Raw genomic sequence first — 27,444 nt, 5'->3', positions numbered from 1 at the left:
AATTAAACCTCAAGCAAACTTAACTACATGTGGATTACAAATCACTCCTGGGAAGTTGTGGAGACTCAAAGTTAAACACACGCTCTAATATTGTAAAAAAAAAAAGTAAGCAGCAATATTTATTGCATTAACAGGGAAGAACAGTACAATAACACCCAACAAGCTATGCTAAAATCTGGTAAAAAATAGACAATACAATTTTCATATCAGATGTGATCTAATTGAAAGTCAGATATTTACAGAGAAATAAATTACTTGACAAAATGCATGAATGAGAAACAACAAATTTAACAAACAGTACCAACAATGTTTTATTAATCTGTACAGACAAAATAACTTTGCAAAATGTAAAATAGGAAATTAAATTTACAGGACACCACATCTTCCATCATTGGTAAATTCTTATACTATACAGCAGCATAAACTGAAAGCTGGAAGATATTATCTAGTGATATGCTTTACATATTCCAAAACTTATGTTCCAGCAAAATACTGAATAAATTAGTTCTGTTTGTAAACTAAGATTGCATATTTTATGCTGTACCTGTTTGACATTTAACTTACTAAAGGCTGAGGTTATCCATTTGTAAGATTTAAACTGGCAGCTGCAAGATCACATCGGTCATAAAAGAAAAGAAAATCTATGGCATTGACAAAAGGGTTGAAACCAATATAAAAAAAATGTATTGAAATAGTGTGGCATTTAAAAGCTATACCTGTACTATTAAACATATGCCCTAGTGTGTTGTACTACTAAATCAATGATCAGTTTTAGTGAAATTAAAGAGACCTCGGAGTCTGAATTTCAAAATGTGCACTGCTTGCCCATTTCAGAAATAGATGCAACTATATGTCGAGCACAGCAATCCCTAGGTGAGAAGAGGTTCTTTGTAATTGAATGAAAGGCTAATTTGAATATAAACAGGATAACACGTAAACCTACAATTTTCCAACAAAACTAAGATGGGTCCACGTTACCTAAAATGTGAGCTCTCCCACACCTTTTTAATGAGAACCAAAACATGACTGGGCTATGTATCCCTAAGGAAGTGTAGGAATAAGAAACTTCAACACTAGTTCTCCCTCACATGTCTCTAGACCAGTAACTGGTCGTTGCTACAAAGTCTGTCTAGCTAGTAAGGATTAGCAGATGTGAAGCCATTTTCATTGTTCACAGCAACAGACCCTCTGAAGCTGCAACATGTTACTGTACCAGAGACTTCAGTGTTCTCCCCAGAATTTTTCTCCAGCCGGGTGGCATAAAAGAAGTAGCCAGGTGGGGCGAGATGAGCACTCTCTGCACAACTCTGCTTAAAGCAGAGAAGGAGGTGAGCTGATGACAGCCAGGTGCTCACCAAAACTAGGTGGGTGGAGCACCCAGCTAAAAGAGCCTGGGAAGAACACTGGACTTGTCTCAGTGCTTGCCATTTCCCAGGTTTGTTGTACCAGAGACTTGTACCAGAGACTTGTCCCAGAGCTTGCCATTTCCTAGGTTTGCTGTACCAGAAACTTGTCTCAGTGCTTGCCATTTCCCAGGTTTGCTGTACCAGAGACTTGTCTCCGTGCTTGCCATTTCCCAGGTTTATCTGCATATATGGAAATCATGATTCAAGGATTTAATTCTGCTCCAGCCCAATAAGTTAATTATTGCTAATGTAAGTTTAGAGGGGTCATATGGGTTAGTGCTATGCTACAGTCTACTATTGGGTATGTTAGCAGGTAGGATTGTCTCCTACATTAGCTGGTAATTCTTACTAATAGAAGAGGTATAAAAGTTGATTTGGGTTAGTGTTATGTTACATACTGGCAGTAGACTAACATTTGTAGAAGTTTTGGGTCTGCTGTCTGTACAGGCATTCACCAGTTGTTAGCTGATGCCTCTTCAGCCTGACAGCCAGCCAAGCCAGAATTATTTTGTGATGGCCGCTAGCATAGTGTCAACCAATATTGTCAACAAAGATTGATGAAGGAGATGATCTGGTGGGGAGACCTTAGGTAAATTTAAGAGTGTATTAGTAGGAAGGGCTCCACTAGACGGAGTTAAATACTAAATTCAGGGCTGCTGGTTGAGTTAAGGCAGATGGAAAGAACAATAGAGTTAGGAAAAGGGCAGGAGGTGAGGCTAGGCAAGGGGCACTGTAGGTCATGCAGTGGAAGCAGCCAGGATGTGAGGTTTGAACAAATCAGATACCTTGCACCTATTCATATAATGGTATTGGAGCCAAAAAGCCAATGAACAACAGATACATTCTAGCATTTCTGGAGTATGCACAACATTATCGGATACAGCCATGTAAGTGGTTCACATTCCCATAAACTACAGTAAAACTACAGTCATATTACTGGATACTGTTATGCACACCAGAGATGTAAATCTGCATCCATTTGTAGTGTATGGTCTGGCATCTGCACAGGTAACGAGCTGCTGCACCACACAAGTAAGATTTTCCAATTGTAGTTTAACTTGGAATATAAAAATTATTTTCTAAATAAATTTAGTACCGGTCCTTTAAGATGTGTAACTGTGGAGAGCTACGCTTCTATAATTCTCACTGGCCATAAAACAACTTTGTAATAAAGCTGAGCAACAGAAACTGAACCCTGAGAAGACAGATCATCAGAGGTGCTTTTAATAAGAACTGCATGTCAGATTAGGCTGTAGGAAAAGAAATGTAATCCGATTATACAATTTTACCAACATCTACAAGATATAAGAACACTGCACAACATAGACTTGGTAAGACTGCATAAACATTGTACAATCTGATTGTATAGTGTATGGCAAGTGATAAACAGATTAAATCAAAGCAACTCTAAATTACACTGTGTTGAGCCGATTTTACCTACTAGTTGGGAAGTGGAAAGGGCAGGACCAAGCATGATCTGAAGACTCTAACAAAAAAAAACAAAAAAAGGGGGGGGGCTACTTACCCCGGGAGGGGGAAGCTTCTGGATCCTAATGAGGCTTCCTCCATCCTCCTTTCCGCAATGGCAGTGCTGGGCCCCCCCAAAACTACAGCCGACAATTTGCCATGCTGTGGCGCAGGCGCGCTAGCAATATTTACATTCCCCGATTCCAGCACAGGCGCAGTAGCAGCACCTCGATAAGGCTCGGCTATTTCCGCCTTAGCCTTATCACGTCCGCTCTACTGCACAGACGGCTTACGTCTGAGCAATAGAGCAGACCCGACTGGGATCGGCTATTTCTGCCTGATGTCGAGCAGAGAGTGGGGAAGGTAAATATTTAAATGTCCACTGCTCGGGGGCTTCTAGCGCTTCCACCCTTAGGGCGAAGGAGGACAGGGGAAGCCTCACTAGAAACCAGAGGGTTCCCCCTCCCGAGGTAAGAACTCCACAGGGGAACTTTTTTGTTAGAGTCTCTTTGAAAGGTGATGTTAAAATTTGCATATTATTTCAGCACCTCCTATCACTAGACTAAGTCATTGTGTGCAGTTTTCATGAACGGTCACCTCAAATGATATTTTCAATCATGGGCTCAGTTTCCATTTCCCAGGTTTGCTGCAGATTTAGTAATAAACGAGGGATTTAATACAAAATAGAATTTACTAGTCACCAACATCATGCAATACAATACTCATCCATACAGGTCGAGTACTCAATCTAAGAGCAACACAGTTTTCATTAGTGTCTTGTTAGGCTTAATCTGTGCCACAAAGACCATGATTCAGCTTTAGCACTCTTGTTATTAAAAAGGGAACAAAAGTGTACGTCTCCGTGTAAAGAAAAAAACAAAACAAAATGTCATGTATGGAATCAATGTGGAAGCTATCCTACATCTTTTTTCAATTTGCACATACCGGAGATTAACATCCCAATATTAAAATTAATACTGTACCTTTTTGTTTAATGTTAAATAAAAATTATACTTTCACATGAAAAGGTACAAATGTGCACCTGATCAGCTGGTCAGGTGCATAAAGTAAATAGTGTAGTAAAATGCACAAATTCACAAAAAACTAAAGGAAAGAAAAAAAAACCAAACACGTACCTAAACAAAAAAAAAGGGAGGAAAAAAATGCATCTTTGTTCATGAAGGAGAGAATTCTCCATAATATAGATCAAGTAAAATACATAGACTTTGAATTAAAAAAATTAAACGTTCAAAATATTTCTTAACTCTATATATTTAATAGTTCATTTGTACCAGAAAATTAGAACCCATATATAGATAAACTGAAGTCTGCTATACTTTAGGAAAGGTTCTTAAAGCATAGTATTAAACAACTCTCCCAGGTGCTACAGTAGCACATATTGAAAACACTTGAGGAGCAGGTCCGTGAGGAAAGATGGCACAACATGGAAGCTTCTACTGAATCCTGCACAACAGAGCTGCTTCCCGGAAATATATAATATATATTTCCCACATTGCAGTGCAGATTGTATAACGTGCCACAAGAATTCATCTCCTTCCTCAAAAAAAATATTTTTTTTAAGTAACCTGGAAAAAAAATAAGCTTCCTTTGCCAACACATCACTATAAGCGTTTAATGGCTGTACATTTAATCTGTGTGGGAAAGCAGGTATGCGTCCATTTGAAATTCAACACGGCTTCACGCATTATCCCTCTGCATTCTGTCTTCCCAAGTCACCTTATTCTGTTCTTACAGCAGAGAGGTTGGGGTGACACAGTCTTCTCTACGGTTTCCATGGTAATGCACTCAGTCTGTGGAAAATAAAATACAAATAGTCAATTAATGCTGAACAAAGAAAATCTACCAAATAAAAATGTTCATATAGCTTCAGCAAGGCTGTCATTAACATCAGGGATGCAACTACACACATTTACACAGAGCAGTGTTCTCCCCAGGCCCTTTTAGCCGGGTGCTGCACCCGGCTATCATCGGCTTACTTCCTCCTCTGCTGTTAGCAGATTGTGTAGAGAAGCACCAGCCCAGTATTCTCTCATCTCGCCCCACCCGGCTACTTCTTCATGCCACCCGGCTACTTTTTTTTGCCTCCCGGCTGGAAAAAAATTCTGGGGAGAACACTGCAGAGGCTACCTACAGATCAAATGAGCAAAATATGCAAATATTGCCAACTCCATTGAAGTGTAAAAGCAACACAAACATTTGGATATCAGAAGAGCAGAGCACAGATTAAAAGTTTGGTATGTAACTAAGTATATTCCAGGTAGGCAAACTCTCTAGAATGCTTCAGGAAATAGAAAACAGTCACCACTAATTGAACAGTGACACATACTATGTGCAGACTTCCAGTAATAACTGTATGTAGTCTCAGGCAGGGACCACACTTGTCCGATTTCATGTGCGTTTTCTGCACAGAAAAACGCATTTCATCTTAAAAAACAAAAACAAAAACTCATGCTAAGCAATAGGCCAGTTAAATAAACAAAAACAAAACTGACATACTGCAGCAGAATTCTGCATGTTGCATGTGTTTTCTCTATCAATTACATTATATGCTGTAAAAAAAACAACAAAAAAACAAAAAAAAAAAACACATTTTTCTGCGTACAATCACACATGGTGTCCAGAAAACTCAAAAGGGAAGTGTGGCCCCTGCCTCACATTTATTTATATCAGGGACTAATGGCCACACCATAGCCAATCCTCTTGTAGAAAAAAAAAAAATGCTTCGCTAGAGGCCAGAATTGTCAACAGATTAAAATGTGACAGGGGAATTCCACATTCAAAATTGTTTGGAGCAATCTGGTTCTGCACAAGTACAGGTTCATAATACACTCTATATTGTAATGAAACCTCATTCACTCAGTTACTACAATGCCAAGCAAATACATTACTATAGTTGCCATGGATACAACAAGCAGCAATGACACTATATGTCAGACTTCTCCTGTATATCCACAATGCACACACAAAAACTACACTATGACTGACTGTTTAGAAAGCTATAAATTGCTTTCTCAATCAAGGCTCCCGTAGAGTTTCAGGGCAGGGAACACTCTCAGAATCCTGCACCTTCTGTCTTTCAACTGCTGAACAAAAGGCTATTTGCTGCAATGTGCGTAAGGCTGGATTGGTGCCTTTTGCATCCCTCCTAGGCTAATTCATGGCAGTTTGCGTTTGTAAAAAACAAAATGATTTTCAGTCAATGAACATCTTAAAACTGTATAAATCCCTGACATAATATTCAATAAAAACAACATGGTTTCCTACTTTTTATATGCCATACGGTTATCATATTTGCTTTTGTGCACAAGTATTATTATTCATTTAGAAATCACAAGTTTCCAAAGTACACTTTTTTGCTCTGAGAGCTGACTGCATTTTATTCATAACTTTTTTTTTCAACTTGAAATGCTTTCTGACTGTCTGTGTTCAGGAGAGTCTGCAGTGTCAGACAAGTGTTTGTTTACATTCCTCACTTGATACAATTAAATACAAGATAACATTATCCCCAGTTTGGATGCGTCCAGCTTTCCCGGCATTGAGCTTTTCTGTCCTGTGTTTAACCCTTTGAATGCTGTTCTAGTAAAAAAAAAATGCTGGTAGTATGTAATGTGCTGTAAATAATGTTTTAGAGCAAAGAAGAATTGCTGGGTTTCATTCCGCTTTAAGCAGGCTTGTCAAAATCAATTGCATAAGCGTATAAAATCTTTAAAAATAAAAAAATAAAGATAAATTAAAAAAAAAAAATGGACTCTTTGTACTGAGTTTGAAAAAGGCAAGTCCCACATCACTTTGCCTCAGGATACCCTAGATCCAGTATTGGATTAGAACCCCAATATTGGCTGAGAAATGTGGTCATTAAGGGCGGGTTTCCACTTGAGCTGAGCGTCTAATTTCGAGATAGATGACAGAGACATACAGACACACTTACGCTCTGCAATTACCCATCCAAATCAGTCTAGCCATGCCATGCATAGCTATGGGGAAATCGGATGCAGTGTCCGAAAATCAAGTGCTTTTTTTTCCCTGCATGCAAATTCAGAAGCAGTCTATTCCAAGAGGCAGCGTTTACCAGTCCAAGTTTGCATGCAGGGAATTGCTGATAATCACCTCTAGCAGTGGTTCTGGCTTCCAGATCTCCTACAATTATTGAAGTGTTATAAAAGTTGCCTTGGACCTATTACCATGAGAACATCTTCCAAGAAGCAAAAATGTGATCATGCATTAAAGGGGAACTGAAGTAAGAGGTATACAAAGGCTGTCATATTTTCTTTTAATCAATACCAGTTGCCTGGCAGCCCTGCTGGTCTATTTCTCTGCAGTAGTATCTGAATAACACCAGAAACAAGCATGCAGCTTGTCTTGTCAGATCTGACTTCAAAGTCTGAAACACCTGATCTGCTGCATGCTTGTTCAGGGGCTATGGCTAATAGTATAATAGTATTAGAGGCAGAGGATCAGCAGGGCTGCCAGGCAACTGGTATTGCTTAAAAGGAAAAAACCATGGCAGCCTCCATATACCTCTCTCTTCAGTTCCCCTTTAAAGGTATAGAAAGAAAAAAAAACATGAATTGTAGTTTTAGTATTTAATGTTTTTTAAAGGTATGTAAAACAAACCCATTAATGTATCTAACAGTTTTTGTTAAGAAGGAACTATACAGTGAAGGAAGAAAAAGAGAACCTGAGCTTTAAGTCCATTTTCTAAATAAAAACCTTTATGGGGCGACATCAGCCAACAGCAAAATATCTTTATTTTAAATTATTAAGAATTGCTGCCAACCGTAGAGCTGACTGGAGAGCCTATAAGGTTGTACAGATGCCACATAAAATTGTTGGTGATGACTTTTGGGTGCCAATCTTAGGAATGACCACTGTATAGCTATATTGCGTGGCTAGTCACTCTAGGAAAGGGAAATAATGAGCAGGAGTCACTGAACATAAGTTTATGTTAGTAGTTTAGTTATATGACAAAGTGTATCGCAAAACCATGTTGTGAGAAAACTGTACTATGGCTAGATTTTCACAGAAGAAACCAGAACAATTAAAACCTAGCAACTTTGCTTCTATTGTATCCTTCTCTTTGCCATAGTATTATTACAGTGTGAACAGCTTAAGTTCACATTCATTAACAAAAATGGTACTAGTGCAGTGTTTGTACCTGGCCTGAAGCCTCAGGGACTTCGGCATTCAGTACCGCTTGTGAGACAGGACCCAAAAGTCTCTGCTACAGAATACAAGACAAGCAGCCACAAGCTGCAGTGAATTTACCTGTAAGCGTCTCCTGCGGAGACCCCGAGCACACCTATGAGGATGATCTATGTGACGCTGGGGGAGATGTAGAGAGAGCAGCTCGCCGGCAAGCTGCTGATACTCTCCTAAAATGGCATTATAGTATGTTCCATCACTAGGCTAGAGATATCAAGGAGGTAAAATAATATTTTCAATTAGTAACTAAAGCATAATAAAATATAAAAAAAAAAAAACCTTAACATTTGCTCCTGTGTTCTATGAAAATTGCTGTTCTACAAGAATGTTCATTTTCAACTGATCTGTCCTTTAACCACTTGAGGACCACAGTGGTAAACTCCCCTAAAGACCAGGCACATTTTAGCTAAAATGGCCACTGCAGCTTTAAGGCACAGCTGCAGGGCCGCACAACACAGAACACGAGTGATTCCCCCCCCCCCCCCCCCTTTTCCACCCACCAACAAAGCTCTCTGTTGGTGGGGTCTGATCGCCCACCAGTTTATTTATTTTTTTTGTTCGCTGAAAAAAAATAATAAATAAAATAAAAAAAACTTTCCTCTCCCTCCCCCAGCCAGATTGGCTGTGATAGGCTTCAGCCTCTCTTATCCCCCAGTGCAGCGCTGCGCTGTGTAAATAGAAGTCGATCTCGCCGTCTAACAGTCTCCTGAGCGGCAATAGCACAAACAACATTGCATCGTTCTCTAAGGGCTCATTCACACTACAGAGCGCATACATGAACGCGATTTCATGCATGCACACCTGTAATGCGAATGGTAACATGAAAGTCTATTGACTTTCATATTGCCATGTGGATCGTACACCATGTGCGTTGCGTCAAAACTGACAGCGCAGCACAGTGTGAATGAGCCCTAAACAGGAAGTGGTAAGAGGCAAGGCAAGAAAATAAGGGCCCTTATTCACTGCACACTTTTTGATATTTGCAACGTATGCGGCTGAAAAATCGCACAAACACTGCATGAATGAAAGAAATTGTGGTGTACAGTTTCCACTGTCAACACCTTTATGCCATTTGATTTTCCCAAACGTAAGGTTTTCTACATTTTTCTTACAACTGCGTTTGTGTTAAGTCAATGGAAGTGCAAGATAATTGCAAACCAAACATGGTGCTATGCAATGTTCCAACCAAAGTGTGGCTTTGGGACACAGCCTTCCACCTAAACTACATCCAATGGTATATTTATTGAAGGAGAAATGGCCCAGGGATGGTGGAGTGTCCAGACAGCCAGACACCTAGATGGTAAAGAATGGAGCATTGAAGTCTGCTCTTGGGCAATGCTGCTCCTGAAATTCAGAATCTCTGCAGGTACAGTACAAGAGAAGTCAGCAGAAAGGTGTCCAACTAAGCTTAGTAATAATAATCAGTTAAACCTTTCAATGTAAAAGGTTTCCAGGGCTAAAATAGAGAGAACAAATAGATGCAAGAGGTACATGCAGCATCACCTGAGGTAATTCATGTTGCTTATTTATCTTTGCCTCTAGAGCAACATTCCTTATAGAGCTTAGGCCTGCCAGTGCCTTCAGTTGTTCCCAGTGTTCCTGGCTCCCATAATCTATCAGTGTACTAAATATGAAGAAAGAAGGGAGAAACAAAAAACTATAGTCAAATAGGATAATAATCTCAAAGGCTGAAATGTCACATTACTATGCATGAAACCACCAAATAACATGCACACAATTTAGTAGCCTATGGGAGCTAGATCCACCAGAAACCAAAGAAGTGCATGCAGCCTAAGGTCTCATTTCCATTATACAACACAGAGCTGTGCGCTCAGCGCGGCTCTGCGTTGCACGTGACTACTGAATGAGATCACGGGCACAATTGCCCCAAAATGCAGGAAACCATGTACTGCGATTCAGTGGTGAATTGCAACGCATGTATGGAAACAGAGTGTGCAGTCTATGCACTCTCTGATGTCCCTGTGACAGTGTTTCCATAATCGCGGCTGAAAGCACGTATGGAGCCCTAAAACTGTGTGATAAAAGCCACTTCTATGGCAAAGACATGCCAGCAGTGTGAATAATGATCAGAAGAGGCACGGCTGCAGGTAAAGTTGGCCTGTAATTTCGATTCTGGAAGAAAATCGTGATGGAATGACTGGAAAATAAGCAAACAAAGAAGTTCTGTACTGCTCCCTGCATTAAAGCACCACTGCAAAAGCAGCAAAACATGCAGATTTTAGATTTCTGCTGATTGTAATCTAAAGTGCCTAGGGGTGCATCTGCTTATATAATGCAACAAGCCTATGTAACGAGAAATGTAAGTCAAAAACGGGATCATGAGGTTATCCGCCAAGATATGGCCATCTCAACTACTGCCACTTGTGATCAAAGTTCAGTTTGTCAGCCGCGTAAACCTTTTATGGTGAAAGTTCTTGCTAAGCTTTAAATCGTTGTGTCTGCTTTTACTCATTGAAAGACTACACATTCAAATGCATGTGGATATACAATTTTGGTGCATGAGCCTTTTGTACTGCAAATTTAATTTTATGAACCCAGCAGCATTTTGCAACCTTTGACAGCTCTACACAGTCTCCCTCTGCTCACAGAACAAGCAGAGAGACACAGATGTACAGTGACAAGCCACTGTTTACATAACACAGCCCTGTCACATGACTTATCCAAAGAACTCACTAACCAGGAGCCTCTGTGATTGTAATTTAGTGATTTAGCCTGTTCTAGTAACAGCACTCCTGCAATACTGTGCGAGCACCCCTCCCCCCTGCGCGCACGGCCCCACACATGTCCACTACCCCAGGTGGCACACACAGACGCAGGTAGGCACAGACGCATGCAATTTTAATACAAAATATATAATCACTACTTTAAAACAGATATGTTGCCAAACCCACAGATAATCATTGCAGTCTTTAGCCCATCTGTTTTCAATTCAATGTCATTTCCATCAAAGTGCAGGGCAGCGCATTCCATATAAACAGTCCCAAAGGAAAAACATTGAAATATACAGCATTGCTGATTTTACTTCAGAAAGGATAAAGCCTCATAGATGCACTTGATGAAACTTGGCTGATAACAACCGCCTCTGCCAAGAATCTAGATGCCCCAGTAGCATGCCTTGTACTTGTGTACAAGGCATAAGATGAAGCAATGTGAGACAATGGCAGAGTGCTATTGTTTACAAGGAGCTGCATACTCTGCTACTCAACTTACTAACATTACATTAGCAATAGGTAAATCAGTTTTTTACAGCTAACTTATTAAGTACTTCCTGATAACAGACAGTTCAAACCAAACCAGACCAGACCATGCACACATCAATTTTATCATTCGATAACCATGATGAATGATGTGAACGAATCTGCTGGGAATTTATGCCAAAAAATGCCTGATCAATTTGGTCTAAAACTGATCAAAAGTATTGATTGGACTAGATTGAAAGTTTTGGTTGATCAGGATGCTGGGCAGGAGCAGCAGCCCGTAGCATTACGCCTGGTACACACCATGCAATTTACCATCAGATAGATGGGTCGATAGATCATTTCCAACAGATCCGATCGGGTTTGATTGTTTTTCTGATCACTTCATTGCAAATCGATCAGAAAAACGATATAAAAATCAGATTGGACCTGACAGAAATTATCTATTCAACCCATCTATCTGACGGAAAATTGCATGGTGTGTACCAGGCTTTACACTGGCCAAAACAGTGAAACTTTGCGGTTTGATTAATCCTTGCTGGAATTAGCTGAAAAGTGTTCTGCAGTGTGCAGTAGGTATTGATTCCTTTCCGAAACAATTTCAATGAAACAGGAATCAATTGTTTGGGAACATTGAGCATGAATCTATATATGTATGGCCTATTTTCTACTGGTCTTCAGGACTTTGCCCTCAGCTTCCTTACCCTATACCACAAAAGCCTATCTTGGGTTTGTGCTCTAAGCAGGATTTGAATGTAGCAGCTGAGTCTGGTTATGCCGTACTACCCAGTCTTAGTACTGGTAAATGTTATCGTACTGTTGGCAAAGCAAAGGACTGAAGACAAGTACAAATGTTTGTAAACTGCGTGAATGTTTTCTAGTATATCTTTACAGAAGCAAAACAAGTATTATATTAGCAATGCTGTACTTTAAGTATTTCTGTGCAGACAGATGTACAAGTAGCTTTCCTTTAAAGCCTTGCTCAAGGTTGCAAGCCAAAGGCTGACCTGCTAATAATGTAAGCAATTTTGGTATACCGAGAGCTAACCTTTCACACCGCAAGCCATAGCACATACTAATATCATCAAATGTGATTCAAGCTGTATAACTTATCCGGGGCTTCTAATGGTCCCCCACAGACATCCTGTGCCCGCGCAGCCACTCACCGATGCTCCGGCCCCGCCTCCGGTTCACCTCTGGAATTTTAAAGTCTGAAAACCACTGCGCCTGCGTTGCCATGTCCGCAATCCTGCTGATGTCTCCAGGAGCGTACTGCGCAGACACAGACCATACTGGGTCTGCGCAGTATGCTCCTGGTGACATCAGCGGGATCAAGGACACGGCAACTCAGGCGTAGTGGTTTTCAGACTTTAAAGTCTAAAATTCCAGAAGTGAACCGGAGGCGGGGCCGGAGCATCGGTGAGTGGCTGCACGGGCACAGGATGTCTGTGGGGGACCATTAGAAGCCCCGCGTAAGTTCAACTAATTTTCCCCCGACCCCCTACAGTGTCCCTTTAATCCACAGGCAGTTGAACAGATCACGTTTGTCGAGCAATTCAATCACCTGGCCGCTGGCTATATGCACCAGCCGAATTGCAGCTTCTGGCAACATCACGCGTCACTTTTCACATGTGGTGTTACTCAGCAATTAAAAAAAAAAAAAAAAAAAAAAGAATCTGTCTCGTGGCGTCTGAGCAAAGCAGCTATCGCTTGGCTCAGATGCAATGCCATATGGGGAGGGGGGAGGGGGAATTTGCTCCCCTGTTCCCCACCCCTGCAGAGAGATAGCAAGTGCCTGGCCAATGGATGGGGGCAGGAATTTTTTTTTTTTTTTTTTTGTAGAATGGGAAAGGAATTTACTTGCATACACACCACATTCCCCCCCCCCCCCCCCCCCCAAAAAAAAAGCTGAAAAGCGTCCCCTCCCCCCATACACGAGTCAGCTGTGCTAGGCTGTGTCATCCCTTCCCTCGCCGTACGCTGCTGGGAGATTACCTTGAGCTGCTGCATGAAGGTGTCCATCTCCCCACCGGCGTGTCCACGCCTGCAGAAATGTTCCCGGCTACTTGTGCAGGATCTGAGCGTGCAGTAGTGACCTCAGTGCCGGGGTCCACACATCTGGCAATGGGGGCCCTGCATTAAACAGGTGGCACATCTATTTATACTGATTAGGGGGATGCCTGATACTAAAGGCACATCTGGCTATTTATATTATGGAGGGAGCTATACTGGGGAGGGGGCTTTTTATACTATGGAGGGGTTTTATACGCAAGTCAATCACTTTTCTGAAGAAGTTGGTACCTCTGCTTATACAGGAGTACATAAATATAGACCTACTGAGTTTTTGTACTGCTTTCCTCCACTTCCTATACCTAGGACAATCAGAATAGTAGCCATATGGGTGAGTGGATTAATTAATTTATCAATCGCTGATTCTAAATTTACTTACAAGGTCTAAAGTAAGCTTTAGATGTTCTTTAAGGCCTTAAGCATCACAGAAAATAATTTGGAAATCTGTTTTACTGTACACAGTTTAGTAACTAGGGATGATCAAGGAGATAAAAATCGTTCCAAGTTCATACAGGTTTATGCAGATCTTACATGCTTGAAAGTGGTCCAATCAAATTCCACCTTGGCAGATTTCAATTGTTGCACTGTTAAGGGCTCGTTTCCACTGTTGCGGTGCGGAATCGCCTGAATTCCACCGTGGACGAAATTGCATGCGGATGCGTTTTCGCATGGTTTTCCCCGCGATTTCGCATGGCTAAGAAGCAGGCGAATTTAACCATGTCACTGCCTGTGTAAATTTCCATAACATTACATGCGAAATCGCACGCGAAATCGCGGGGAAAACCGCATGACAAAGCCGCATGCGATTTCCCTATTAAAAGCATTGCGGGCGATTCGCCCACATTCCAGCCACACGCAAAATCTGACGGCTCTGCCGTGCAGATTTCCCCCGCACACCAAAACGCACAAGTGGAAACAATCCTATCCACTTGTATTGCCTATGCGAATCCGCATGCAGTGCCCGCATGCAGATTCGCTATAGTGGAAACGAGCCCCAAGACAAATTTCCATGCAAGATCTGCATGATGCTGTATCAAACTGGAACAATTTAAAGCTCATTGACCATCCTATTAGTTAACTAGCATAATTAAAATGTTTCCTGAGGAATACAGCACACAGTATTTCTACATGTCTCCAATAGAAAAAAACCTGTTCACTTGACAAATGCCACTTAGGAAAGCATTTTTTTTTTTGCCATCCTAAAGGCTTACTTGTTTGGGAAATAAGATTTACATGAACCAGCATCCTTTTGTTTTGTAGTTTGTAATTCCAGGTAAAGAGGTATGACTACAGGAGCAGCCATTGCCTTGCCCCCTGCCTGCCCACCTGACCATACAAAAGCCTCTGGATAGCAGCACATAAGTACTATTAATAACCCGTAAGGATCAATCTCAATCCTAGGGTAACATGCACTATACAGACATAACTTATGGTGCCCATACATGATACCATTTTTTCATCCAATTTTATCATTTCTATGTAATATAAAGGGAACTGCCTAAATTATCCTTTCCGTATATTCACTTAATTTACCCTTATACTACATAAAAATTGTAGGATTGGATGAAAAAAAAATTGTACCATATATGGGCACCATCAGGTGTACCCGAGCAGCATGTATTCCTTCTCAAAACAAAAAACAAAAGAAGGAGGGATAAATTGGCAGTGCACAACAGAAGTGGCAGATAAGTATAAGAACAATGTTCTGACTTGCTGGGATCATTTAAGTCCTGAGGCGGCCAATAACGACCACCTCAGCCGATATTAAGGCATGTGTACAGCAGCCCCAAACCGCCAGATCAACTTGGCCGAGCGACAGCCAACTTCACCGCACCCCCTCCAGTCGAGTGACGTCACATCCGCGCCACTCTGCCACCCCCCCTGCATAGCAGATCTTTAAGAAACTTCAAAGGGCACCTGTACATGTGAAATATTTTTGGCCAACATCCACCAACCTGCTGTCTCAGCTAAGCTCTGCCTATACCATTACTGTACTACTACACATACAGTAGAGCCTCGTTATAGTAAACTCTGATACAGTAAACCTCTGGCTATAGCAAAATCAGTCCCCGGGTTCCAGCCAGCGCCTGTATGAATATACAATGTATGAAATCCTAAAACTTCTTATAAAGGGATTCTACAGTACAATTAATTTATCTCAGACGTTTATTTTAGTTCAGGTTTTGTACTGGGTATTCATACACCCTACCGTAGTTAGCTCCAGTTCCAATGTCTGCTTAGAAATTGTGAAGTTTTTATTGCTCTCCTCCCTAGAAATTTCATTTTACTTCCTGCTCTCTGTGACCTTGCCAGTAGACCAGGAAATTTACTATTTTTTTCAATGGGAACAAAACAAAAAAAAAAAAAAAAATTTTATTTTTTTCTATCCATGGGGCTAACCAGATTAGGAAGACAGATCATTCATTACCTGACAGTTGATTAAAAACACTGACAGGCATAAATCATTAACCTTATCAATATAGATTAAGGCCCCTCCACACTATGTGCTTCATTTTTACATATCATTTACACACTACACATAGCTTTAAGGGCACATAGTAACATGCAGTGTAATTTAAAACTTACTATCAACATGTATTCTTCCATGCACGCTATATTGAAACAGTGTCCTTTTTGCAGCATACGTTTCCAGGGGGCAGCAGGCACAGCGGTGGGGGGTGGGGTCAGACCCCACTCCTTCACCTGGATCCCCCTTTCCGCTCTCCCCCTCCAGCCATTTTTGCCAAATTTTAAATTAGCAGCGCGCAGGGGAAGCTATTACCTAATTCCTATTACCTAATTCTTGCGTTTAGATTTAAAATTTTGCAAAAATAGCTGGAAAGAGAGAGCGAAAGGGGGGATCCTGGTGAGGGAAAGGGGGTCTGACCCCTCCTCCCCGCCACCCCCATTCCTGGCTGCTACCCCCTCTAGCATGGCAGACCCCTCCTCACCCACAGAAAGGGCTGGGGACACCTAAACGGACTGGAAATGTATCCGTTTCTGTGTCCAAGGTTGTCTGTGTAGAGGGAGCTCCGTTTTTCTACTGCCTTTCATTGGCCCTGCAGGTATCCGGGGGGCGTGAAAATTGTTGCAAATCCGGTTTAAAAAACTGAATGACAAGTACGGATCACACGGATCCATGTTTTGAATTGTGTGGAGACGGTCGCCATTTTTAACATTGGTAACTGTGGCTCCGTTTTTGGCCCGGGACCCCCCCCCCCCCCCCAAAAAAAAAACAAGAAAAACAAAAATGGCGCCACAGATACAGTTTTAATACAAGTGAGAACCGACCCTAAGGGAAGACTCTGCTCACTGTATGTAAAGCATAAAAAACCTTCACATCTTCAAAAAGTTTCACATCTGTGTGGTGCCCACAAAACTGTCTCTGCGCAGAAAAAAAAAACCCTGAACATTAGCAAAGAGTCCTAAGCTAGACACCACCACAACAGGTGCTCTTATTTCCATTGCACAAAAAGAAAACATAGGGTAGTTTCAAACATGTGCAGTGCGACTGGCTTGTGGCAGGAGAGCCCTAGGCAACTACGCAGCCCATTGCACCATTACCAGCAGATTGGTCCTTGCGGCAGACTGCGCTGGCAGGGAAATCTGAATGACCCCGCTCAGTGATGGACTTACCGCAGGACAGGATCTGTCAATGGCACCACAAGCTATAAAGGATTGTTTGAGGTGCCATCGACTCCCACAGATTCATGTGCCACTCATCATCACGTTGCAGCTTCTGTGTTGGCTGGACCACATCGCACCACCAGTACTGTGGCCCGTCTCATACAAACTAATACCCACTTTGACGAGCTGTGGCACGGGAGAGTACCACGACATTTGGAAGAGAAGCCTAGAAATATTTTAATTCATGCAGACTGATCATTTATTTTGTCATCATATGCATGAATACATAATTGACCCTGGAGCGAACAGTTGCATGTCTTGCTCATACACCTTATAGGAATCCGTGAGCTGTGGCTATAAAATTAATGAAAACATTGTGGTCCTATCTAAAGACACAAACCAGAAGCAATGACATATTTTGATCACATATAAAAAAATAAATAAAAAAAATTACCCAAATGGCTTTGCCTAGAGTCTTCAACAAAAACAGGACCCAGTCACACAAGAAAATGCTCCAGCTGCTGTTCGTGTAATTACAAAAACTACAAGATTGTAATGCTTCATTTCAACAAAGTGCCACTGCACAAGGTATACTATCCTGTTTGATCAGGAAGAAGTGAACATGCAGGCAAGAGATGCCAACTCACCAGCTAAAAAAATACAATCCAGCATGGAATGTTTGGTACAGTAATAACTTATTTTAAAAAAGGAACTACACCGGATACATAACTAAGCATTGCCATAATTACAGTAAAAAAGAAAAAATATACACACTATATCTATATAGTAAAGGTGGGTCTATGAAATATAATGTGCATTTACAAACCTTTTCTGTAGGCAGAACACTTCAGGCAGTCAGATCTGGAGAAATCGATGCTGACATAAGCTCCACTTTCCAAATTCCTGCTTCCATTCTGGTGCTGACTGCAAACTGGTGACGTAGGCTCACAGACCCCATCATGCATGCTCAGAGCTATGTAATTTAATCCATGTTGAAAACCTGTAGAGCAGTGTCTAGACATTTTTTTCTCTTGATCACAACTGTTTTCATCGGGTTTAAGCCAAACGTTGTCAAAAGAAGCAGAACTGTGCCTTTTGCCACTCTCCGTAAAGCAAGAGGAAGTTGTAGTTACTGTGCTGGCAGAGGAGAAAGTTTCAGAGCTATGCCTCCGTCTTCCTTGTGGATCAGCACGGATAACCTTAGGTCCAACTACAGTATCAGACTTGGGGTTGAGGACAGACGGAAAGCCATTGTTAAAAGGAGACATGTCACCAATGCATAGCCGATTCACAATAGATGAAGGACTATCCAATTTTGTACCATTCTCAGTTTCATCAGGAAAAGGCCTTGGGGGAGTCATTGCCATATTAAATGTCATTGTGGTGTAATCATCATTTCTATTTGTGGTGCTGACACAAGCTGTACCACATGGGAGCTTAGCATATTCTGCACTGAGCTGAACTCTAGAAATACCAGGGCATGCATAAGACGAAATGTCTGATAACGAGTTAGACAATTCAGCTGTAGCTTTCGGAGATTGCACATCAATGTCCACACTCATATAATCAGACAATGGAGACTGTCTGTGATCACAGCTGGAACCCAAAGAGGAGGGAGACCCTTCTGCAGACAGAGAATATGGAGTACTACTTGCTTTATCACTGAAATCAATATTTATATATTCACCAGGACTTGTGGGCTCAGCTGAAGTAGAATGGTCAAACATCCTTGGTATGGTATTGCTGCCCCTCATTGCAAGGGTAAGTTTAGTTGGCCTTGCAGTTCTAACTTGTTGTTCTAATACATCACTGGAAGATTTGATATCAGTCTTTGTCATATCACTTTCAACCTCTTCCTTACAATTTTCGCTTACAGCTTTTTCACCAAAATGCAATAATGTTCCCGGAGAAGACATAGGAACATACTCATTGTGATCACTGCTGTGCTTTGAAGGACTTTTAAAGCTCCTGGGAAGTGAAAAATAAGAACTAAATCCATGAGAATTATTTAAATTAGAGTTTATAGTCTGTTTTGAAATGCTTCCATAAGACATGTCCATGTACTCACCATTGGTAACTTTCTCTTGGCTACCTTTTGAAGCATCCCTTGTTAATGAATTTCTACTAAGCGAGTTAGCGGCTGGAAACATCATCATATACCCCTTAGAATCCGCCTGAGAAGGGCACCTTGAAGCTATTTGTTTTGGTGCAGAAACACTCTTAGGAGCCATTGGCAAATAGTCACTGTTGTATGGAACAGAAGGCATCATTGGCATGTAGCCATCATCCTTGGCTTTACTCCCACTTTGGTTACAGACAGAATCAATTACACCATTACTGAAATCCTCCACGTGGATACTATCACTTAACTTTGATGATTCAGAGTATGCAAACTGCTTGTTAATCTCTTCACAATCTTCCTCCAAGGAAGCAGCAGTCTGGGACTTGTGTGGCATTATGGCATTGTTAGGTTTAGTAAGAGAGTATGTTCTTTTGCGAAAAGTTTTGTCAGCCTCCATATAATCATCTTGACCATTGGCATGGCTTCTCGTGCTCATTGACATATAGTCACTCAAAGTATTTTCCTCTTGTATCGGTGGTGTGTTACCAAGGGAGTCAGGAGTATTACTCCTTACACGGAAGTACCTTAGGTCACCAGGGCTTGAACCATATTCATCTGACGAAATAAAACCACCATCACTAGGCGATCCACACACAGAACTAGAGGGTCTGGTCAGGGTCTCTGAGGCAGACCCATGTCCACTACTTGAACACACACTTATAGGACTAGTGGCTGATGGAAAATGAGAAACAGGCAAAGAAGCAGATCTCGAGTGGTAGCTAGAATTAAAGGGTGCCCTGACATACCTCCCTGTACCTTCCTGCTTGTTCAGGTTTATTCGTGCAGTATTTAAATGGATCAAGCTCCCAGTCACTGACCTGAATGGCCTAGTCATTGTACCTTCACCTTCACTAGAGGTTCTAAAGCGGTATGAGTTGCTTTTTATAGTAGGTGGAGTACCTGCAACACTTTCAGTCCTTGACCTTCTCTGCAGCCCTGTTTGGCTGGGAGGCAGGTTTCCCAAATACCGCCTGGTGGTGATAAAGGAAATGGGATTCGTACCAGAGGACTGGCTCTTGCTCCTGGGTCTAAATTCTGAGTATGCCTTCAGGGCTTTCATAGTCTCCAAAAAAGTCTCATGCATGTTTTGAGCCACCACACAGTCATCTACCTGCATCCACAGCTCCCCGGCTCCAGTGGAGGAGGACCGACCGACCTCTATGAAGAAGTAGTTCTCAGAGTGGCCGCACCTTCTGATGTTCATGAGCAGCAGGTGGACACAAGCCACCTCGGAGTTGAGCTTCACTAGGTGCACAGCCTTATTGGACAGACACAGGCGGTACACGCCGGACAAGCCTTTGCTCTGGCCCAGCCCGCGGGGTTTCACGTTCACCTGCCAGACCTCCTTGAAGACCGTGCCTGCCCGGAAGCCGCCGTAGTTTTCCTCCAGCTCCTCGTCAGGGTCTGTCAGGCTGGCCTTCTTGTTGTCATTGATGAGCTGGCTGAGGGCCTGGTACCAGGCGTCCTGCTCCTGCTCGCTGTCCGCCGCCAGAGCGAAGTACTCGTCCTTGGTGTACAGGGCCAGCAGGTGCTTGTTCTTGGCGTCGGCGCGCCGGCTGACGGTGAAGCACTGAGACAGGAAGATGACTCTCTTTGGCGGACAGCCGGCGCGCTGCAGTCCGCTCCGGTATTTCTTCTCGTTGTCGTAGTACTCGAGCCGGGCGGGCCCCAGGTGGCTGTGAGCGCGCAGCACGAAGTAGCGCTTGTGGCCGTGCTTCTGCTTCCTCAGGTAGCCGCGCTTCCTCACGTCCTCCTCCCCGCCGGAGCCGCTCTCCTCCTGAGGCGGGGACGGCGGCTGGAGCTTCATAGCGGTACTGCTGCTGCTCGCTGTATCCTCTGCAGCCATTGAGGGATACGAGGAGCCTCTCTGGGAGATGCACAGAGCCGCCGGCCGGCGTCCTTCCCTTCCGCAGCCAATGAATTGCACTCAGCGGCCACCGTCTAGCGCCTCATGGAAGGGGCAGGGAGCTGTCAGATGGCCCGCATGGCGTGTATGCGGGAGCCGGGAATCTCCGGCCGCTCCAGAGGATTCTCCCCTCGCTGTACACATTCACCACAGTCAGACAGACTACAGCGGGGGAGGGCGAGCGGCACGGCGAAAACAACACGTGACCCCGCCCGCCTGCGTCACCCAGACACTAGCCGCCTACCAGTCCTAGCTATCGCTGACACGACGGTCCACCAATCACAAGCTAACTCCAGCGAAAACATCCCGCAGGATAGGCGTAGCGGCCGCTCTGCTACGCCCCCTAACCATTTTTTTTTACTCACGCTTTGGGATGTAAACAGGCTCCTTATTGGTGGCTGGGGAGGAGGAGCGAGTACTCAGCTAAAAGACTCAGCTAGTAGTAGTGGGCGTGGTGAAAGCAGCGCCTATGGCACTTATTGGTCAAGTCCGCGAACTGCTACGGTTTGGCAGGAAGTGATTGGCTGATGTAGGTGTCTCCCTGTCCTACCTTTTTTGGTAGGCGGGATTTGTCGTCTGGTTGTGAGGATAAGTAAACAACAGTCTGGGGAGCGACGGTCAGGCGTGGAGCTGTTGGTGTCAGTCTAGGGAGGAAGCGTCCAATAATATACGTCGGGCATGGATGCGATGCCGTGTGGTGCGCCTCCCTGCGCAGGATCCATCACTGCAGCGGGCGGCCACCCATTCTGCGGCATCCCTAAATCACTACGCTGGGCATTTGTCACCTGTGAGAAGCGGCCGAGTTGTCACACAGACGCTGGTCGTTGCTGGACGTTCACACGCTAGTTCTTGGTGGCCAGTTTGTATGTATGCTGCAAGCCGATGTGGCATGCTAGCACCGCCGAGTAGCCAGCATCACGCCCTGCTGCCCGTTATGATGTGTGAGGCGGACACTATCATAGTATGCAATGCGTCATCTGTATGTCGCACGCTTTTTATGCCGAAGTTCGTAAGACATGCGGCATACCTTATTTGTGCCAAGCTTAGTGCTCTCATTTATGTTACATTCTATGACAGGCGTAGCAATAGGGGGTGCAGAGGTAGCCAGTGGCGTAGCTAAGGAGCTGTGGGCCCCGATGCAAGTTTTACATGGGGCCCCCCAAGCACTCTATACCGAACAATTGATACGGCGCACCAAAACCTGCCAATGGCAACTACAGTGACAGAGGTGCAAGAAGGGGATGGGGAACAGTTTGTTAATGATTACCAATATTAAAAGTATCTATAGAAGTGATTATTATGAGCACAGTACCAATAGGGAGCTAATACTGTAGTTGTGGGAGGGCCCCGATGCAGTCGCTACCGCTGCACCCCCTATTGCTACGCCCCTGGAGGTAGCAACCGCAGAGGGGCCCCAAAGTGCCCTCCCTCAACTACAGTAATAGATCTCTATTTGTCCTGTGCTCATAATAATCACTTCTATAGATACTTTGATTAGTGGTAATCAATAACAAACTGTTCCCCATCCCCCTCTTGTACCTCTGACGCTGTAGTTGCCATTGCCAGGTTTTGGTGCACCGTATCAATTGTTATGTATAGAGTGCTTGGGGGGGCCCCATGTAAATTTTGCATTGGGGCCAATAGCTCCTTAGTTACGTCACTGATTCTATGGCTTGGTTCAGGTGAACCAGCAGCCCAGGTGTCTTGTTTCAGCTTGTAGAAAAGCATTTGTCGGCTTTTGGCAGGCCTTGCATGCAGAATTTCTCATTCCTGCAGGGTGACACAGAAGCGTGGCGGTAAGGTCTCATTCACACTTGCAAAATGCTAGCGCTTTTGCTACGGCGGTTTTTGGCGATTAACGTGAGAAAAAAAATCGCCATTCACACTTGGTGATTTTTTTTGGGCGATCGCGTTTAGCGCTTCTACAGCACTAAACGCGAACGCCGGAAAATCGCCTGAAAATGGTGCAGGCTACAAATTTGCGTTTGGTGATTTGCATTAATCGCCGGCGATTTCGTAAATCGCCCAAGTGGGTATTATTGCACTAGCGCTTTAAAAAGCACTTGAGCGTTTTGCCGAAATCGCTGGCAGAATGCTGAAGTGTGAATGGGGCCTAAACGTTGCTTCCAGGATTGGCTAAACGCAGTGCAGATGATTGAAAAACACGGTGTTTGCATAAACGTGGTGATCGATCACACCGACGGCTGTTCATTCATCTGAGTTAGCAAACGATCTTCCGGTCCCCGCCATGGCTCTGTTTCTTCACCGCCGACTTTGAAGTCGACGGCCACTGCATCCTCGCTCACATCGCCAGGAGCATCCTGCGCAGTACGAGAAAATCTCTACTGCGCAGGATGCTTCCAGTGACGGGAGCATGTACGAGGATGCAGTGGCCAGGGCCATGCAGTCACAGTGGTCGACTGACTTCAAAATTGAAAGTGAACCCGTGGCGGGGGGACCAGAGGATTGTATGGTAACGACGTGGGCGCAGGGGGCTGGCAGAAGCACCAGGCAAGCAAAACTTTTTTTAATCATTCCTCACTTCAGCTTTTAACAAGAAGCAGCACGACCATCATTTACCATCACAAAATTGTCCATGTGAACCAGCCCTACCTTGCTGCAGCTGACCAACGCTCCCTGGTCAAATTCTATGTACTTAATCGCTTGTGTTTAGAATGATGTTGTGGGGTTGAAGATATAGGGATGGCAAACGAAATGTAAATAATTTTGTGTTGATGCAGGATTATGCATAAATTTGTTTATAAGATTTGCATAATCCTGCATCTAACTCAGAATTGTTTACATCTTAGTGACAATGGATGGCTATGGAGAAACAATTGGCATGTAGTAAAGCTAATTTTGCAAAATGTATGTTTTATGGGTTTTACTTTACGAAATCCTATTGAACAGTCAATGATATTATTTAAAAATCCATAGGATAATTTTTCATTACCCTCCTAGTGTTTCTGATGTCATTTATCATGTGGACACGCACCAGTGTTGATGATGTCTCAAACCACACATTAACAATGCTATGTATTTGTATTGTTGGATGTCCTAATTGTTTATGCATACATGGTCCCCACTATTTTGTACTAAATACATTGCTACGGAAGATGTTGGAGCTATTTAAATTAACAATTATTATTTCCTGTATTTCAGCATTTTACAGCTCCCAGCGGGCACACTACTTGAACCTAATACATATCCCCTTCCTTTTTATGTCAGACTCGCTCCTTCCTTCAACACCTTCAAGCAAGCCCTCAAAACACATTTCTTTAAAATAGCCTACCCCACATCTACCACACTCTAAAGCAGCCCATACACTCAGCCGATTTTCTGGCCGACCGATCGATCCCGATCGATCGATTGCAAATCGGTTGGCCAATCGACCGATCGACGGCCGATTTCGATCGATTTCGATGGATTTCCATCGAACTTGCAGGGTGGAAAATTTAGGTCGATCTGATGAGATTGCTTATCAGTTTGCATTGGCCTTAATGGAAATCTGATGGCCAAAAAATGCCATCAGATCGAATTTCAATAGATTTCAAACTGAAATCTATTGGAATTCTATCCTGGTAAAAAATGTTCTAAAAACGCATCAGATAGATCATCAGATGCATTTCTTATCTGTCTGCTGCCAATCTGACGAGTGTATGGGCACCTTAACTCTCTGTCACCCTTTCCACAGTCCTACCTTATGTGTCCCCCCACCCTTTAGATTGTAAGCCTTGACAGGGCCTCCCCCCTCCCTTAGTGTCCTTCTTAATTTTACTACCCCAGCAAATACACCCTTCTCATGGATTAACTCGTACTTGTTTTGCCGGGTCTCTGTAAACCGCATTTTATACCCTGATTGTATGTATGACCTTGTGCTATGTTGTATAACCGTTTGCTACCTCTGTCTGTCACCCCTTGTTGCAATGTATATATCCCTATTTATTGTCCAGCGCTGCGTAATATGTTGTCGCGTTATAAATACAATAAATAATAATAATGTCTTTATTGTCTGACGTACAGGGAAATTTAATGGAATGTATGCAATTAAAAAGACAGACAGTTGAGCTTCTACAATATTGCATAATTTATTATCAAATGCTAAGGGCTCATTTCCATTATACAATGCGCTCTGCGTTCCACGTGATTCTTTAAGGGGGGATGCTTGTGATCCCATTCATTATACTGAACGGGATTGCGGACACAATTGCTCCGAAATGCAGTTAACCATGCGCTGCGATTCAGCTGTGAATCGCAGTGCATGTATGGAAACCTCAGAGAGTGCAGTCTATGTACTCTGCGATGTCCTTGCGATTGTGTTCTATGTACTCTGCGATGTCCTTGCGATTGTGTTTCCATAAGCGCGGCTGAAAGCGCACATGTAAACGAGCCCTAATGTAAGGGTAAAATAAAAATATTTAAAGGGATACTGTAGGGGGGTCGGGGGAAAATGTGTTGAACTTACCCGGGGCTTCTAATGGTCTCCCGCAGACATCCTGTGCCCGCGCAGCCACTCACCGATGCTCCTGCCCCGCCTCCGGTTCACTTCTGGAATTTCAGACTTTAAAGTCTGAAAACCACTGCGCCTGCGTTGCCATGTCCTCGATCCAGCTGATGTCACCAGGAGCGTACTGTGCAGACACAGACCATACTGGGCCTGCTCAGTACGCTCCTGGTGACATCAGCGGGATCGAGGACACGGCAATGCAGGCACAGTGGTTTTCAGACTTTAAAGTCTGAAATCCCAGAAGTGAACCGGAGGCGGGGCAGGAGCATCGGTGAGTGGCTGCGCGGGCACAGGATGTCTGCGGGGGACCATTAGAAGCCCCGGGTAAGTTCAACTCATTTTCCCCAGACCCCCCAACAGTGTCCCTTTAAAGTGAGGTAGATGCTGACGTATATATAGAGGAAAGTCTGGCCAGTCCTCACCTCATGCTGTTGTTCCACTACTGTCTCCTGTTGAATTTAGACACAGGACTTCTCAGAAGACTTTGAAAACACTTTGGTTCGAGTGTTTCTGAAGATTGACACGTCTGCGCATGCGCAAGCCCAGACTCACGTGTGCAGTACGGATCTGCTCATCTTTAGAACTACTTGGGAACACAAGTACCTCTGAAGCCTGTACAAGGAGTCCCAAAGAGGTATTCGACCTGCAGGCACCAGGCAAATAAGAATCGCATCACAATCGTTCCTAAAATGCTGAACTTTTTCTATTTATACAAGGTCCAAGAGTGAGTCTACACAATCGCTAAGGAGATGGTACCAGCCTACCAAGGGTGATCACACTCCATCCAGTTACAGTGCTGTACAAATCATTCTACATACTGTCTCTTGAGATTTATGCGAATTTGCAAATGCTGCAATGAGAATGGTTCCATAGGGATACATTGTCACACTTGATCACAAGCAATCAGTAAAATGCTGAGAAGCACCCCAGTGTGAACCCAGTGACAGCTATAATGGAAAAAGTAATGTACAGTGCATTTTACTCAGGCACAAATGTACAATGTTATATGCATGTGCACACATGTATATCTGGCTTAAATGTTTCATGATTGTGGAAATGAATGATAGTGAAATTGCAACTTGACCTAAACTTGCTTTTACCTTTTCTTCATGAAATCCTCACAAGAAGGCTAATACAAAAGGTACATTTGAAAATATACATGTTTTTTTATAATAGTGATGGTCATATATACATATCTATCAGGTGATAGATATGTAAGTCTCTAATTTGCTTGTCATGATCATGTGCTAAAGCAGGATGTGATCACAGCAAATCAGAGCTTTCCAAATCTATCAGCTGAGTAAATAAATTACATGCTTCTCCGTGAGTTCTCCTAATAAAACCCTACTGTCTCTGCGTCTCATTTCCGTGTGTGTGTGTCGCTGCGTGCTACTGCGCATGTGCCGCAGGGACAGCCGTTGGATGGGAGCAGGAAAGACGGGGCCGGGCGCGCGTGGCGGGCATGCGCGGTGAATGTGCGGCAGTGGCGGCGATGACCGGAGGATGGGTGCGAAGGCGGAGCGGAGGGAAGGCGGAGCGGAGGGGTTTAAACACAGACCATTTCTAGTCCATTTTGCATCAAGAGTTTACAATAATTTGTGAATTGTGAAAAAAAATATAACTATGCTGTGTCTTTTTTTCTTTCTCTGCCCGAAAGAGTTAAATATCAGGTGCAGTACAGACCAAAAGTTTGGACACACCTTCTCATTCAAAGAGTTTTCTTTATTTTCATGACTATGAACATTGTAGAATCACACTGAAGGCATCCAAACTATGAATTAACACATGTGGAAGTATAGTACATAACCAAAAATTGTGAAACAACTGAAAATATGTCATATTCTAGGTTGTTCAAAGTAGCCACCTTTTGCTTTGATTACTGCTTTGCACACTCTTGG

At 43.3% G+C, this 27,444-nt stretch overlaps 1 protein-coding gene across 1 annotated transcript; it reads right to left on the bottom strand.

Moving 5' to 3' along the window:
• Nucleotides 1-286: 286 nt before the first annotated feature.
• On the bottom strand, nucleotides 287-21,278 carry IRS4 (insulin receptor substrate 4). Its single transcript, XM_068251137.1, has 2 exons — nucleotides 17,838-21,278; nucleotides 287-4,684 (listed from the first exon to the last, which is right to left on the bottom strand). The coding sequence occupies exons 1-2, from the start codon at nucleotides 20,977-20,979 to the stop codon at nucleotides 4,680-4,682; spliced, it is 3,147 nt and encodes a 1,048-aa protein (XP_068107238.1). The 5' UTR covers nucleotides 20,980-21,278; the 3' UTR covers nucleotides 287-4,679.
• Nucleotides 21,279-27,444: the final 6,166 nt, after the last annotated feature.

This window comes from Hyperolius riggenbachi, chromosome 8 (assembly GCF_040937935.1).
Source record: "Hyperolius riggenbachi isolate aHypRig1 chromosome 8, aHypRig1.pri, whole genome shotgun sequence".
NCBI classification, from domain to species: Eukaryota; Metazoa; Chordata; class Amphibia; order Anura; family Hyperoliidae; genus Hyperolius; species Hyperolius riggenbachi.
The sequence above is the reverse complement of the archived record's forward strand: the minus strand, read 5'-3'. Positions and strand labels throughout refer to the sequence as shown.